The following is an 18,107-nucleotide window of genomic DNA, read 5'->3' on the forward strand; positions in this document are numbered from 1 at the left end:
TGTAATGTGTGTATACAATAGTGTAATTATTCTTTAAACTTGTTAATTTTGTTTTGAATTTTGTATTTATGTATTGTACTTAATGCTAAGAATTTCTTTCAAGGCCAAAGTTGCTCAAAGGGTTTCTTAGAGTTAAACTTATGAATTCAGTATCTTACTTATTCAAATACGTAAGTATGAATTTTATTTGCCAGTGACTATACTAAAGCGAGTTGAATGATATGTTCTGATTTTGTTGAAATCTTACTGTACCAACTCTCGTTTCGAATATTATTCTTTCTTTCCATAAACACCGTTGTTATGGTTTTCAACTGAACCGTCCATATCAATTTGATGTGTTTGCTGTTAAAGAGCTGCTTTAGTATTATTATTATTATTATTATTATTATTATTATTATTATTATTATTAATTGCTAAGCTATAACCCTAGTTGGAAAAGCATGACGCTACAAGCCCAAGGGCTCCAACAGGGAAAACAGCCCAGTGAAGAAAGGAAACAAGGAAAAATAAAACATTTTAAGAAGAGTAACAACATTAGAATGAATATCTCCTATATAAACTATACAGAAAACTTCTGTTATAGTGTAAAAACGTTTAGGCTTTTTTGAAATATTTATTTTTGTGTTATATATCACTTCTCAATAAACTTCTTGCATTGAGGGGATCTAGTGTCAGGATAATCTTAGGTAATGAGAAAATCGTTAGAATTGATCAAATTGAGCTTCTCCCTCAGAACGTTGCTATTGTATCAATAATGTTCTCAACCCAGAGCGTTTTCAAGCGTGAAATTTAATTTTTCGAATAAGCCGTGCAAGTGTATTATTATTATATCTATTATTATTAGCTAAGCTACAACCCTAGTTGGAAAAGCAGGATACAATAAGTTAAAAAGCACTAATAAGGAAAAATAGCCCAGCGAGGTAAGGAAATAAATAGATTATAAGAAAAATAACGAATAAGGAATATAAAATAGCTCAAGATCAGTTACAACGTTAAAACACGGCTGTCACATATAAACTATGATAAGTGATATTGGATTATTACAATTTCCCAAGTAAAATATGGGCACTAGTATCGATTTTGGCTGTTGAATCTGATGATTTTTTTTTTTTTTTTTTTTTTTGTGAATCCAACTTTTTTTTTTTCAAGTAAATACGATGCATTTGTGAATTTACATTTTAGTTACATATATCATTATTATTATTATTATTATTATTATTATTATTATTATTATTATTATTATTATTATTATTATTATTATTATTATTATTATCATTACAAGATGTATGAGTTTCCCACCTTCAAACACATTCAGGTTCATTTATTTTATTTTGAAATAAATGCAGTGATAGTCTTCTGTATTCGAGATCCCTAGTTTTAGTCTAAAACAGTAATTTATCTGATTTATTGAGTTTAAATTGTACATGATTTTTTATATACTTTGTTTAATAACACAAGATAGCAACTTATGTAGCATAACAGAAATTTATTTCCAAAATATATGAAGTTTGCTTAAGTGAAGAAAGAAATATAAATATGAAAGATATTTTTTCTTAATTTTATTTTTATTTTATGATTTTTAAAATCAAGTAATTACTGTATATATATATATATATATATATATATATATATATATATATACATATATATATATATTTATATATACATATATATACATATATATATATATATGTATATATATATATATATATATATATATATATATATATATATATAGTATAATTATTTAATACCCTTGTCCTAAAAGTTCCAGTACAGTTCACAATGAAATAATTAGTAATTAAAGTAAAATTTATTTAGCCCATGGGAGTCCATATATTCGATAGCAGAACATTATAGCTTATGAATGAAAATTCATGTTTTCACTGGCAAATCTTAATTCATTACATTTGAATAAGTTCACTTCATAAGTATTGACTCTACCATAACCTTAGAATATCAGGCAATGTTTTTATTTTTCAATTTATCTCTCGATACAAGTTCTTTCAGAGCTTGAATTAATCTCATATTTTTCTATTCGCTTGTATTGTTAAGATGCTCTGTTGTTGTTTTGTCCTTGGTCAGATTTCTTTTGCATATATGTTCTGTTTACAGCATTTTCAGTTTCGGTTTATTCTCTCCAGATGTAGTTTATTTATGTTGCGCTTATTTGAAGTTACTCAGAGGTTAACTGGAAACGTGTTCATGTCTCCAGTTCCCAGAAAGGGTTTAAAAATTTGCGAATGTTTCGGTACTCATCAGATTTTGTCAGATGTTAATTTTGGTTTTATTTCCTTTAAGTTTTCAGTCGGTTATTTCACTGTTGTCGTTCTCTATAACACTTGCCATTTGTATATTTATAACCTAACCAATGTGGTTTTTTATTTGTCAGATTTGTCAGATTTATCCCTGATAAACTTCATTATATGAGATTTCATCAAATCTGATAACGGAAGTGAATCAAGTTTTGGTCACTAATCGGCGATCAGTCCCTTCTGAAAATGTCAAAAGAATATTCAAAACAAGAACAATGACGTCACTGTTATGGCAAATGGTCACATATCTTCACAATTGAACTTCAAAACAAACCGTGATTCTTATCTATAATATTTTGAGGTTGCGGATAACCTCTGCTTCATTCTGATTAGTTAATGATGTCACGAAAACATAGCCTTTGAACCAATGATTAAACATAATGAGGATGGCAAGATTGGCGGATCTTGAGTTTAGCATTACCAGTCACCGGGAAACAGTTGAAAAAGAGACTTGATTAAAAAGATGACCGAATTCATATTCCTTTAAATTTATCCAATATAAAACAGCCTTGATGTAACTTTGGAAATTGCAAACTTTGAGATACGATTATATATATATATATATATATATATATATATATATATATATATATATATATATATATATATATATATATATATATATATATATACATATACACATATATTTATATATACATATATTTTTATATATATATATATGAATATATATATATATATATATATATATATACATATATATATATATATGTGTGTGTGTGTGTGTGTGTGTATATATATGTGTGTGTATGTATGTACGTATGTATTTAGTAAGATTACAAGTTTTCTTCTTATTCGCCATTATAAAAAAAATCTTCAGTATATTTTTGGTCTATCGTGCCTTATTCAGGTCGGTCAGAAATGGTCCAATTCAGCTTTTCCTCCATGTGACACGCAAGGCTATTCTGTGTCGACTTTGATCCCCACAAACCCTAATTCGGTCTTAAATAAGATTGTCTGTGAAAAGCAAGGTCAATAATATCCTATTTCTCTCATTACCATTTTGCCACATTTTCGTCAGCATTGAAAAAGATCAAATGGAAGGAGTAACTTTCGTACGAATAGTTTAGTCTCTTTGTTGGTGTAACACGTAAGTACTCTGTACTTTAGCTTAAAATTTCTTAAATTTGAGTATTTTCGCAAACGAGCTTGTCAGACTAGCAATCATAAAATCGATCTTTATTATTCTGAGTTTTTCCTGAGTGAAATTTTACCCCCGTAGGATACCAGCCGCGTTCGTTTCAGCGAATCTTCTCTGAAGGTGAGATGGATAAAAATGCGTGAATTGAATATAAATTTGGTCTCCGAATGAATTATTTTGGACAAAAAGAGACCCATTTGTTTATATTTTTTCTTAGGTGCTTTGTTTTGGAGGAATTTGTTTGTAGTTGATTTTTTTTTTCAGTATGCAAGAGTTTTTATTCTTGCTGGTAGTACATTCATTTGTACTTAAGGATATTGATAGTTAAACATGAAATTGACAGTTAGAATATTTTGGTGTTTATGAACGAGAATTATGCTTTAATAGAAGTTTCTGAGAGCAATTTGCATATACATGATAGCATAAAAAAAATTATCTTCAGCTACATTGCGATGGCTTATAGTTTTTCCTACAGGTTGGAATATGAAAAGGAAATGAAATAGTTCTGGCATTTAAAAACAATCCTGTTTTTAATCCTTCTGGATGTCCATTAAAGAAAATGCGTTTTTCCACCCTTGAAAAATATCAACATTTTTATATGAAGGAAATATTTCCACGAGATATTTTTTTCTGTAAGATTTGATCAAAGATTTTTGTCTCTTGCCTAACAATATTTTTAGATTGCTGCATGTACTTTTTCATTTGATTATAAAAAGAGATTTTGTAAAGTTACTGCTCACTTTATTTTTATTGGTAATGTAAAAGTCCAGCAAAATATTTTGTAAGTTTGTGGAAGCATATTCTAAGCTTGATTAAAAGATTCAAGCTGGAGTACTTCATGAAAGAAGGAAGACTTTTTTTATCTTTTTGGATAGATGTTGATATCAGTAAACAACAGACGTCTGAGGTGCTCTTGAATTTTTGTATTTTTTTTCTTTGGGTTTCTGCATATTTTGCAGTAGTTTTAGGTAAGGACATGACTTGTTTTCGTAGTATCTGTAGTAGTTGCCAATTTGCTCCTTTACTGTTTGTTGACAGTAGGTAGTGTGGAAATCGTCGCAACACAAGGTAAGGGGCCATATATGCATTGGCTTCATCTAATTCTAGTTACCCTACAGCCCCTGACTGATGGTACCTCTGAGGAAAGTGATGAGAGGAAAGAACGAAGGAAGAAGAAGAAGTCCAAGGAGCGTGAGCTCCCTGAGACTCTCGCTCTTGAGTCTTCTACACCAGCTCCTTTAGCTACAACCCCTGCTCCTACATCTGAGCTCTCTACCTCAGAGGTAGAGTCAGCTGCCAAGGAAGTTTCATCCATCACTGAGGATATGGATGAGAAAGAACTGAAGAAGCTGGAAAAGAAGAAGAGGAAGGCTGAACGAGAAGCCGCCGCAAAGGCTGCCATGGAGGCTGAGTTAGCCGCCCTTGCTGCCGCTGAAGCAGAACTAGCTCGCCTAGAGGCTGAGAGCAGCACTCTCAAGACAGATTCTCCTGCCCCTGCACCTGTAGAAGTTCCCGCTAAGATTGAGGTTCCATCTCCAGCTCCTGCCGCTGCCGAGGAGTCTACTCCCACTCCTACTCCAGCTCCTGCCGAGCCTGCTACTGAGGTGAAAAGTGAGTCCGCTGCTGACAAATGTGAGTCATCGACCGAGGTTGTGTGTGAGGGTGTGAGTGTGACGCCTGAATCCCTGGGTGAGCTCCCTCCCTCTGAATCCCCTTTACAGGTTCCCCCACAGGATGAGCAGATTCCAGTAGAAGTCGAAGAGCCCCCTAAAATGATGGAGGAGCCTCGTGTGGAGTTTCCAGAGGAAGTACCTCAAGTGGAATTCCAGACTGAGGTACCTCAGGTTGAATCCCAGTGTGAGGTACTTCAGGAGGAATCCCAGGCTGAGATACCTCAAATGGAACCCTACACTGAGGAACCTCCAAAAGAACCTCTGGTTGAGGATGTTCCAGTGGAGATTTCCCTTGAGGAAGCTAAAGAAGAGCAACCTCAAGAAGAACTCCAGGTGGAACAACCCCAGCCGGAACTCCAAGTGGAGTGCCATGTTGACGAAATCCAAGGAGAGACCCGCTATACTCCTACAAATGTAGAGCCACAAGCGGAGCCCCAGGTGGATGAGCCAAGTGTGGTATCTCCAATGGAGGAGGTTACACCTACCATTGTAGATGATGGAGCTGTTGTGGAGGAGAATGTTAAGGAGCCTGAGTGTGAAGTACCTGCTGATGGAGATTTTTGGTCGCAAGTGGCTCCTGCCGATGGTAGCGCCGATGACATAGGTTAGTTGGCGCACCAAGAGGTCTTCCCGTGTCAATGACTACATCTCCTGCTGCAAAGTTCTACGATCGCCATCTTCTCTCTTCTCTCTCTTCGTCTTCTCATCCTTTATGATATATATTTCGCTCTCTCTCTCTCCTTCTTGCCCTCCCTCGAATTTTCCCTTTTCCCCGTTAAACATATGGACGCTTCACAAAACTATAATGTTCACTTGACAAAAATCATGCAAATATTTCTTTTTATGCAAAATGTCCAAAATATTTTCCAATGATAATAACTTGTTGGTGAAGAGTCTTGTGTTAGAAGCAAATGGCCTATGAAAAATCTTTACAAGATTCCAATCATGTGCAAAGATTTTTCACAAAATGACCAAGACTGCATGCCTATATTTTAGACAAACGTTACTGGGAAATATTTGGAAAGACATGGTTATCACAATATGGGAAGGGCCTGGTTTCGGTTCTTTTAACCTAATTAAAATCTTGAAGAAATAGTTTATTAATAAGTAACCAATTTTCCTTTTGAGGTAACCATTTTCTTCCCAGATAATGACTAGCTAGAGACTCACAGAAATTATACTTATCTTGGGACAAACTGAGGAAAACGGTACCAAGTGCAATTGAGATAGAGTAGTTTGTAGTGTTTAAATGACATTTTCAGGTTTTACCAGTAGATTCAGGAATTGTGTTTCTTCTGTTGCCTGTTGCTTTATATACTTCTAATGACCTAATTGTGAAAAGGGGACTTACAGATACGTACTATGATAACACAGACTTGCAGTTGAAATTTATAAACGAGAACCAAATCGACTTTTAATTAAAGTTTTAATGGATAAGGTCTTGACAGACATTAAAAATTATATATATTCATATGCAGTAGTTATTCAGTTTTCAGAGTATCTAGATTTCGCAAAGGTACAGTTTACGTAGTGCATGCTTGTATCAGGCGAGTAGTAGCAAGCATGATTTTAATGGTGGTAGTCGCATGATTTCAGTAGAGTTGAGAAAAAAAAGTCGCTGAGGAACGTTACATTTAGTTAATTCAGTTGATTTTTCAATGGAAAAAATATAAATTGTATAAATATAAAACGCTCCGTGTTACCTTAGCTTCCGCAGTAAACTGTATGTAAACAGATGCAATCGAGTGCTTTCTTCATGGATTATTTGTGTAGGTAGAATCTTTTATCTCGCCTTTGTAATTTGTTTTCTATCATTTTAATTTTGAAATGGATTGAAAATTTTCCCGAAATAATCATTCTAAACAGAACAAAGGGTGATGCCATTGGCAAAAGTCCTTTAATTGTGTTAACTGTGCCCTTCATATGAATTACAGAAGTGATGTTATCCACTCTATGATGAGACGTGTCATAAATACTAGTGGAAGAGATAAAAAAAGATCCACCTTTTACCTGTTTCCTCCCACTTTCTCTTTCTGAATTAGGGAAAGTGATAAGTATAGTTGACGAGGAGGGAAGGTGTTAGTTCCCTTGTGAATTATTGAGGTTGTTGAGTCCTTTGATTGGCTTTTATTAGATTGATATATTTGCTTCTCTTGACTGTTCTTGCTTCAGCGTTTGCTATCTTACATATCCAGTGATAACGTAGTAATGGAAGCTTTTACCAGATGTTGTTTTCATTCTTTTACACTATTCTTGGGCCACGTTGGCTATTTTGCATCTTTTACTCATTCGGATGTGAGTTCTTATTCTTTTAGATTTTGCCTATTATAAACTTCATAATTGGAAATGGGCATTCACTGATTTTCCACTATTTTGTATTGAAAAAAAAAATAATTGGAAACCAATAATTTCAAAATCAACTAAGACGAATAAGGAAATTTGAGATACAAATAATAGTTAAGTTAGCCAGAGAATCCTAAATCACTAAGATTTTATAAGGTTGTTTTAACTGACTGGTGCCCACTTTATTCTTTATACATTAAATATTCATTATATGTGCCTAGAAGTCTAGTTCACGACTGCAAATTTAATATAGCAGTTATTTCCTACAAAAAGAAAAGAAATTGAAAAAGTAAAATGCAGTTTTTGTCATTTCTTAGAAGTTACTTTCTGTAATTTCTGAATATTGTCCAGAAGCCTAACTGAAGCAAGAACTCGCTATTTACTGTCACTTCACCTTACAGCATGCCTAATTTTTATTACTTAGATATAAGTTATTTTTTTTTCATATTTTTAGTTTTTCCGTATCAGGCAATAGTTTAATTAAGCTAGCAAACATTACTCAGTGTTGCCGCAACTCCCTACCATCTGTGATATCGTAAAAGGGTGTTCGATATTTCAGTGTAAAATTTCATTTGAAATCACTTTTTATTCTGATAAGTTAACTTATTTTTTTCTGATAAATTGAGAGCTGAGAATCAAAATAACCAATGTAATCTATCACAGCCTTCCTCTGTGTTCTCGAACACAGTTCAGGCTTCCAAAATTATACTACAGTATGTTAGTTAGGGTGGGTTTTGTGGCATACTGCCATGTCATTAGGACAGCAGTACTGCACTTTTTTTCTTTGGCACTGGCTCTAACTGGTCCACGAAAAGCTTTTTCGGAGTCATCCTAACCAGTTTGTCTTGCCTTGCGGACAAGGGTCCTTCGATAAATTTGCCATAACTAGAAGATAACATAATGAATGAGACTGAGAGTGGAAAAAAATCTCAGTATATGATGATATTTTCCTCTGTAAATCAATCGATTGTTAATTCCTGCGTAAAAATCACAAATTTCATATTACACGTTTTCGCGAAATATTTATTGTCCCTATGATTAATGGGGAGAATTTATTAAGTTTTACCGAAAGGTATATTGTACAAATGACGAGTCATGAATGAAAACAAGCTTATTTTGCTATTATAAATATCCTTATAATGTTTGTAATTTTGAAACAGTTATATATATACTACAAAACCGCTCCAAATTACATGAACTTCTCTTGTGTCATTGGGCAGAGAAGGTTACTTGAGTTAGGCATACTTTTATAACACTGTTTTCTATGACAAATCTTGATAGAAAACGATAATTTCAATGCGTAACTACGTTTGATTCCGTAACTTCCCTCCTTACACTGTCGTTACTTTGTGATTATAGCGAATTTTGTTGATTTCCTTAGTAATATAAAATACACTAAAGGTTTTCATTTCGAGTTAAGTAAATGAAAACCACATTAGGCTTGCAGAGTCAGCGCTAACCAAAAAGAGAGTAATGCTGTCTTGAAGTATATTATGCTTGTCGAAATTATTCCTAATAAAAGATTTGTCTTGCTATATTTAATTAAGCCACACTGCAGTAAGAACTGGCATTTGAAACGGTAAGGAATGCTACACTTGAGTTGATTCAAGGAAGAATCTTTGTGGACTCCAAGAACTGACCATTTATATGTACATATATATATATATATATATATATATATATATATATATATATATATATATATATATATATATATATATATATATATATATATATATATATATATGAGGTGTACAGATATACACAAACTTATAAATGGAGATTTGAGTACATCTAGTAGAATAGTTTTGAAAGAAGTCATATTTATTGATCTCAATTTAAATTGCTTAAGAGAATGAAATTATATAACGACAATTGCATTTGCTGTAGCCAAACTTATCTGTAATCCTACAAGCTACAGATTAAATACTGGTATTTTAACAAAACAAGGGGACCAAGGAATTGTTTTTCTTATATGGATAAATTTATGATACATTCATATTTTTTTTATCTTAAATGAATCAAGAAAACTCAGCAGTGAATAATTAGCTTCTGATTGTATCTAAACACTATTGTGTATGTTAAAGGGCCAAATGAGGATACACCAGATAATGATAGAGCCCAGTATGTTTCGACTGTTACAGTACAGTCCACGACCTGGTGGGACATGACAAACACACACAACTCAGGTAATTTATATGCCGTGAATTTATAATGGTGGCAAGCATGAGACTAATCCTGGGATATACATTTTGAAAGACTCTGTCAGGTGGCGAAAAGATAATTTTTCTGGGGTCCTAAGAAGTACATATATTCTTACAAATATTTTTCATTTATAAATAATATGCTTACTTTTGCTTGATGCTTACTGAATACTGGTTTTTATTTATATAATTTCCTGTATAAAAATGTGCTCGTGATAAGCAAAGTGACTTTTAAAATGACGTAGTGCCCCAGGTCCCTAATATAAAAATGGATGAGAATCATGAGTCTGTGTGAATCTTTTCTTACAGATCTCTTGATTCCTGGTTTTAGAGGTATATATTGAGGAGTTTTGCTTCCTTTGATATTACTTCAATTATTTTAAAATCTTTTATACACGTTTTCCTTCTTTTTGTAGTTAATGAATAGATAATTAAATGTTTGGAGGTTGCAAAGAACACTGAAAGGTCAATAATTTTGTGACCTGAATGATTTTCTTCTTCACACACATGTTTTGATTTTACTGCTGACACTATTTTTCCCAAAATTGGTCCACCATTTTATATTTTATTGATTATATATATATATATATATATATATATATATATATATATATATATATATATATATATATATATATATATATATATATATGTATATAACCATACACATTTTCACTTGGAAAAAGAAAAAACAGCATTAAATTGGCAGTATTTCGAGTATATCAAAAGAGATTTTACGATATTCATTGTTTTTTTCTTGGTTCCGTGGCCGAAGACCCCATAAAATCCAACATGATTTTGGGTGATTTTTTAAAAGATTGTTATATACATATAGTAATATTATATATATATGTATGTGTATATATAAAATATATGTATATATGTATTATATATATATATATATATATATATATATATATATATATATATATATATGAAACTAATTCCAAAAAATAAAACAGAAATCCGATACTCGAGCACATTCATATGGGTTCTTTGAATGCACAAGATCCAGCTGACAGACTCAGTGTGGCAAACCTTTCCGTTTACTTGTCCTCCCTTGAGCGTGTGAGCTGTAGAAGTAACGCCTTCACCCTCTCCCACAAATTCTTGTGAGGTCAAGGTTAATATTCTAAGGGGAACTCCGTTCTCGTTCACCCTCCTGTAGCTGGAGAGCCTAGCAAAGCCGCAAAGAAATTGCAATCCGCTACCCACAAGATTATGGCCGTTGGGGCATTTTTACGCAATGTAACTCAGAAGAAGTCTCCAGGTATGTTTTTTTTTTAAATACCCCCATGAATGCAGATTGTAAAATATTGATATACAGTCACACTTCTCATTATTTTTTTTATCCATTTAATCACTCCTATAGAGCGTTTTAACAGCCACGATTTTACACGTGATTACATGAGACCAAAACAATCCTGATCCCTTGGTAGTGTTGCGGTGGCATGGGAGTTGCTGCTGGTGCTGATATGCCCTTGCTCCACGGATATTGTAACTACTCACTAGAGCTTGTTTTTTCTTGGTTGATTCTAATAAAAAAGGACTTAAGACTCCACCTTTACTTACGCTGAGTTTCCATTGATCTATTTACAGGAAATTCCTTTTTCAATAATGATAGGGCCGGTAAACATTAGGGAAAGTTAAAAATAATGTATTTTACATCTAGAATAGGTATATTTCCTTTCTCGCAGGTGGTAAAAGGCAATTATGAAATAGAAATATGTAAAATTTAGGGTAATTTGATTAATACTGCATATAATGTATTTGATTACATGCCAATCACATTTATAAGGGGCGGGAGGGAATGTTTATGTAAAAATGCAATGTGTTGTTGTTGTTGTTATGAAGATAAAAGATTTCTCTCTTCTAGTCCAGACTGCATGCTTTAGCTTTATATTGTTGCTTTTATTTTAGCCGAGTAGAAGCAGTAGCTAGTCCATCATTCTCCGGATCTCATGTGGGTATGTATATGTGACCTCCTACTGTATATAATTCCTAATGAAATATATCAAAAGCTGCTAAGGTTTTCTAAAAATCTTTAATGCTATCATTTAAATTTCGATGACATAGTAGTATTGTAAGAGAAATTTCAGATTTGGTTAAGATTCTGCCAAATGAAACAGAAATTTAAATTCTAATATTAGTTATGAATTATACCTAATTCCTAATAAGAGAAAATAAAAATTGTCCATAACACTGGCATACAATAACTACCTCCTAATCATCTGTGTCAAGTAACGATGCTTAACCATTAATTTTAAAGACAGTAATAGTTTTCTATAATCAACAATCGACTGATCTGATCTGGAGAGAGTTTGCATCAGAGCACAGTAGTAACTTACGTTGCATTGAACCAAAGAAATTTTTTTGTAGTTTATAAGTTCCCGATTTTATTTTTATTTAAAAACATTATGATAAATTGCGATTTAAATTAAACTGTTCATATCTGTCCAGATGAGACGATCGACATTCTCCACCTTTTTTATCCAATAGAAAGCCCTTTATCAAACTGATCCATTTTGAGGAATGGGATACGTGCCACTTCTAACTTCGTGAGGGGGTTACCTGCCTCTTGCAATTTGCAGTAATCGAAAGACATACTTAATAGATATGTGTTGTTTAGTAGCATTATTAATGGCTCTGAAATCACATCTAGATGATTTTTTTTATACTGTGAAAAAATGGGGACAGTAACTTACAAGCAATCTGACTAATACCCTTGTGACGCCTTCCCTGTGCTCTACTTTTCTAACTGGAAACACACATTTCTTCCTAATGCTTCTTTTATTCCTTGGAAACTCGCCTGTTTTACATGTCACTGACATTACAGATTATGAGAGGAAGATCAAAAGTACCATACACACAAACACACACACACACATATATATATATATATATATATATATATATATATATATATATATATATATATGTATATATATATATATATATATATATGTGTGTGTGTGTGTGTGTGTGTGTGTGTATGTTGAGAACTTTGTCTATTAGATAGTGAGACTTTTTACTCTATCAGACAGTATTTAGAAAAACAAAGCAACCAAAGTCTCCCAGTCTTGATTGTTGCTGTATCAGAAAAGACATCTCAAAAGTTTTTCAAAATCTTCCTTGTACTCTCTTTCAATGTTGTCAAGATTGTCACATCGTTAAGTGTTGTGGTAGGTAGAACGTACAGTAGATAAGATGACCATAGTTTTTTTTATCATCTAATACCATATCATGTTAGAGTGAAACGTAAAGATGATACATTATTACCATTTCTTCATTTGGCTCTCTATACAAATGGAGAGTTTAATTTATTTTTTTTTTCATTTGCTCACCCTCATCCGAATTCCTGACTTCGTCCCATCAAATCCTACTAATTTCAAACAGTTGTTAAGATTCTCATAGTGAGCATACATAAAATCCTTTTATTTTTCACCAAAACCTCATCCCGCGAAAGATGACCATCTCTCACCCATGAATATAATGTTGCGAGTGAAAGAACGGTTGAGGTAGGTGAATCTGGCACCGAGGTTGATGATCATAATGTAGAGATGTAGAGTTTACAGGGATTAATGGCCCAATCCTGTTGCATCACGGCATTGTGTGTTATTGGTAATCATGATGGGAGAGAGTTCACATTCTCCTGTTAGATTTCTCATCATTTTTCTTTGATTTAGAGAATTTAATGTTGCATATAGTATAGCAATAGGATTATTTCACCAATTCGATGTAGTTTTCATAGTTACAGAAAAATGTCATGTTGAATAAGAAACCTTCTTTAGAAATAAATCTGATAGACAGCTTGTATGGATGCAAGGGGAAATAAGAAACAAGAAAAACAAACGAAAGATTAAAATAATTTAAGTTATAGATCAATGAGTGAGTGACATTGATAGGGGATAGGATGCCTCGGTCACATTTTCACATATATTTGACATAGGATACACAGGAATAGGTACTAATGCAATGCTCTGTTCTTACAGTGTCTGTTCTGTTCCTTGCAAGTAAATCGATGTAATATTCTAAATAAGAGGAAGAGGTTGACTATTGCAAGGTTATTACGCTTTTGCATATTGTAACGGGTGCGTTAGTTATATAATTATTTCTATTTTTTTAATGTTTTTTTCATTTTTCTTGTCATTTATTTCTTAATTTGTCCTATATTATTATTATTATTATTATTATTATTATTATTATTTATTTATTTATTTATTTATTCATTCATTTATTTAGGTAGTAGACCCTCTTTCAGACATTATTTTTAACAAAACTATTATTATTATTATTATTATTATTATTATTATTATTATTATTATTATTATTATTATCCTTGCGATATTTACCTTTCACTTCTTTCTTAATCGTTTTATTGAACACAGAATTATTCAAATATCTTATTCACATTTCATAATAAATATGTTTTATACTATTGAGAGCTTGTGCGTACGGAACGTGTAATTCTACGAATGCAGATTATTAATGAAAATGTGTTCTTGGAAAGAACGGGGAAAAAAAGAGATATTGGAATTACAAATATTAGATATAAAATGGTAATGTATATCACATTTCTCCCATGTAGTTTTTCTTTTATTATTGTCAACAATTGCGTTTATAGAGAATTGCATTCATGTTACTTGGGTAAAAATAACTTTAATTGAAATTCATAGGAAATTATTACAAGTAAAAAGAGTAATTCTCGTTGACAGTAAAAAGCTATAATAGAAAAATATTTTTTTTTTTTTTTGTGATTTTGTACTTGTCATTAATTACGTAAACAAACACGATAAACTAAATGGAAAACATTGGAAATCATTGTCAATTGCAGTGTAATACTCACATATGTTTTGACCCACTTTTACCATTGTATTAATCAGCTGCCTTCTGATATTGATTATTTAATCTATTGCCCTGTAAGGAAACTATCGAATCAATTATTAATTCTTTTGTTATGCTAAATTGATATTATATATTGCAAAACAAACCTGATTATTACATAACTCACTTTTTCAATTGATACTATGATCACGATATCAAGGAATATCCTTCGTTATAGGATTATTTTATCTTATTTTATTTTAATTGTTCATTACGTTTCTTGTAGCTTATTTATTTCCTTTCCTCACTGTGCTACTTTCCTTGTTGGAGTCTTTGGGCTTATAGCATCATGCTTTTCCATCTAGGGTTTTAGCTTAGCAAGCAATGTGATGATGATGATAATAATAATAATTATAATAATAATAATAATAATAATAATAATAATAATAATAATAATTAGTTTGTTATGATAAATCAGCATTATATTTTACAATTACAGACCTTATCAGTAGGCCTACACAACTTTCCTTTTCATTTGATACTATGCTCAGTATATGAAGGAAAATCTTTCGAACACATAGAAAGGAAATCAAAATCGGCAACGAACAGAGCTATTGCGAATTAAAAGGTAAACTAATATATAGGAGCGAAAGGAGAATCATTCCAATCGAAGGATTACTCAGCAAACACCCTAATGCCTAATGACGCACACCCAATTGACATACACAAGACCTTACGAATCATGAGTGGTGCAAACACTTGCGCTGTCCGTCGCTTGATGCTCGGATAGCAGCAAGAGTTTCTGTCAATTCGTCCACGTAAGGCCTGCAGACGAGTGACCTTGCAAGTTAGCTAACTACCCAGCTTTACTAACTGTATGTTATATATATATATATATATATATATATATATATATATATATATATATATATATATACTATTTATATATACATATATAATGTATATATATATAATATATATATATATATATATATATATATATATTTATGAAAATATATACATATGAATTTAAGTATGCATATATTGATATACGTATTTACAGGCAGTATATGAATATATACATATCTATGTATGTTTATTGATATATACAATATATATGTATATATATATATACATATATATATATATATATATATGTATATATATATATATATATATATATATATATATATATATATATACAGTACATATATAGATTTGTGTGTATATGTAAATTAATATATGTATACAAATACAGCATATATATATATATATATATATATATATATATATATACATATATATATATATATATATATATATATGTATGTATATATATATATATATATATATATATATATATATATATATATATATATATATATATATATAAAAGTTAACCCTCGACTTTTTTAAGTCTTCTCCCCCTTTTTTTCCCTTTTATTTTCTTGTGACCTCTGCTGCATGTGCTTCCCCCTTCTCTTTTTCCCTTCCGAATATACGACTAGGTTGCGCGCTTTTCTAGGAACAGAAGCCGTCGACGCCGAGGACCAGCAAATTTCCACCGATGCCCTTGGCGAGGAAACACAGGAGGGACCTATTACAACTACTACCACACGGGACGTCATCCCTACAGAGCCTGATGAAGCAGCCGCCCTCACCATCGACGCTGCCTCTGCTGCTGCTGCTGCTGCTGCTGCTGCTGCTGCTACCGTTGCTGCTAACGCCGCCGTTGCTAACAGGTCCGAAGATCTGCTGGAATAAAAAAGCAGCATTTATTTACACGGTCATTTCTTCGATTTAAAACGTCAATACAAAGAACATTGTGCCCTCCTGTTTATTTTTTATTTGTTCGTCCAATCGAACTTGGACCCATTATATATTTCATGATGCTAACAAGAAGCTTTTAATGTTATTTGGTTTTTATTGTTTATAAATGCATTAATTACTCTGCTTTGTAAATACCGTTTCTTATTTCAAACACGCACACACACGTAGAGGGATTCTGATTCATAAAAGGTCTCCGGGACCTTGTGTTTGTTGATAGGCAGTCAGTCACTGTAACGCATATTTGTTTGTTAGCGATATTCACACTATCAAGACGGTATATAGTTACTTATTATTATTTCTTTCAATTGATTTTTTAAGCAAAATTATAGATAATTCTGAATATTATTTGAAAGTAAACTAACGCTGTGATGTCGCAGCTGAGGATAATCTTATGATTTGCAATGTTATGTTTATTGTAGTAATTTAGTCTCGTAGTTAGTCAGTGAAAATGTATATCCACGAAGAAAATGAAACGATTATGTGTCAAGTTAATGAATGACCTGTGAAAATAAATAGCAAGTTGTCTTCTGTAATAGGAAAACCAAGTCCATTTAGTTCCTAAAGATCTGACTGAAGAGATAAGCAAAATTGATTAGACATTTAAACGTATAAGATTATATATATTTATGTTCGTACGTAGTCTTTTCTCTATTCATTTCTTTTTCAAAGATAAATCATGGTTGTGTGTAATCATTATACCACCTGAAACCAGAATTTCTAAGCCGAAGTATCTTACAAAGACCTCAAAAATTCTCTGTTCTATCAGCGATGACATCACCAAAACAGTGTGAACATTTCGAGTCATAGCTATTCCGGTTTCAGGAATATGAATGTTTTATTTTTCTTTTTCTTCGTATTGATAAGTTTTGTAAAAGTGCTGTGTGGTGTGCGTGTGCGCGAGTGCGCAGTGACAACGCTTTCATGTGTAGTTTGTAAATACATCATGAAGTGTCTTGATAGGGAGAAAAAGCCACTTTTAGTTCTAAGATCCACATGAAGTCCAGGTTAAGACAGGGAAAAAATAAGAGTCATTTTGGGATAAGGAACCAAATTAGTTGTTTCCAGACGGAAGTTATCTAGGGATTAGTTCATCTGGAATTATCTATCAAAAGAGGTTTACCCATATTCCTCTGAGGTTTTGCCCACAATCCTCTGCAAATTTGTCAAAGAATTTAGTCTACAACATGATTCCTCCCCCAGCCAGCTATGAAGGCGATTGTAACTGTGCACAAGTGAATATCATTTTCTTTGGGATTACTTATAGGTTTATGTAGTCTTCTGTAAATTAAGAAAAGGAAAGGGCTGGTGTTCATGAATAGAATCAAATCATTAGAGTCCAAATAATTCATTGTCTCATATGATGTCTTAGAGAATGTGACCAGATTACTTGAGGACATTTTTTTTTTCTTTTTTTTATGGAGATGAGTTTCATCTTCATTTTATTTATTTTCTTGTCGTATTTCATTATCTTCTTTCCCAAAAAATAAAAACCCGGCAGTGATGTCTTGTCTACAATAAAGATGTTAAACATAAAAAAGTGACTGTCGTTTTTTATTTTTATTTTCACCTTAGTTTTTAAGAATTTATGTTTGGGCACATTCAATCAATGGCTGTAACATTTCAACACCGAAATGTCCTGTAATGAATTTGAGATAAGTTTGGTAAAAAATAGAAAATAAAACGATGAGTTTAAACAATAGAATTTATTCAATATTTCAGTTTCTAACATCATCTTACTTTTCTCATTACATGCAGACCT

General features: G+C 32.1%; 1 protein-coding gene across 37 annotated transcripts in view; it reads left to right on the top strand.

Moving 5' to 3' along the window:
* The window catches only part of LOC137658547 (uncharacterized abhydrolase domain-containing protein DDB_G0269086-like), a 111,241-nt gene extending 93,352 nt beyond the window's left edge, over nt 1-17,889 (top strand). For 20 of the 37 annotated variants that reach the window (XM_068393422.1, XM_068393427.1, XM_068393397.1 and 17 more), the window contains 4 exons: nt 3,556-3,594; nt 4,593-5,106; nt 10,863-10,964; nt 16,044-17,889. In XM_068393422.1, the coding sequence (XP_068249523.1) occupies nt 3,556-3,594; nt 4,593-5,106; nt 10,863-10,964; nt 16,044-16,282 (894 nt within the window). In that variant the 3' untranslated portion in view covers nt 16,283-17,889. Of the gene's footprint in view, nt 1-3,555; nt 3,595-4,592; nt 5,757-9,577; nt 9,680-10,862; nt 10,965-11,614; nt 11,662-16,043 lie in introns of those variants that run through there. The other 17 variants (XM_068393401.1, XM_068393408.1, XM_068393411.1 and 14 more) reach the window with 13 other exon arrangements.
* The last annotated feature ends 218 nt before the right edge of the window (nt 17,890-18,107 follow it).

This window comes from Palaemon carinicauda, chromosome 19 (assembly GCF_036898095.1).
Source record: "Palaemon carinicauda isolate YSFRI2023 chromosome 19, ASM3689809v2, whole genome shotgun sequence".
NCBI classification, from domain to species: Eukaryota; Metazoa; Arthropoda; class Malacostraca; order Decapoda; family Palaemonidae; genus Palaemon; species Palaemon carinicauda.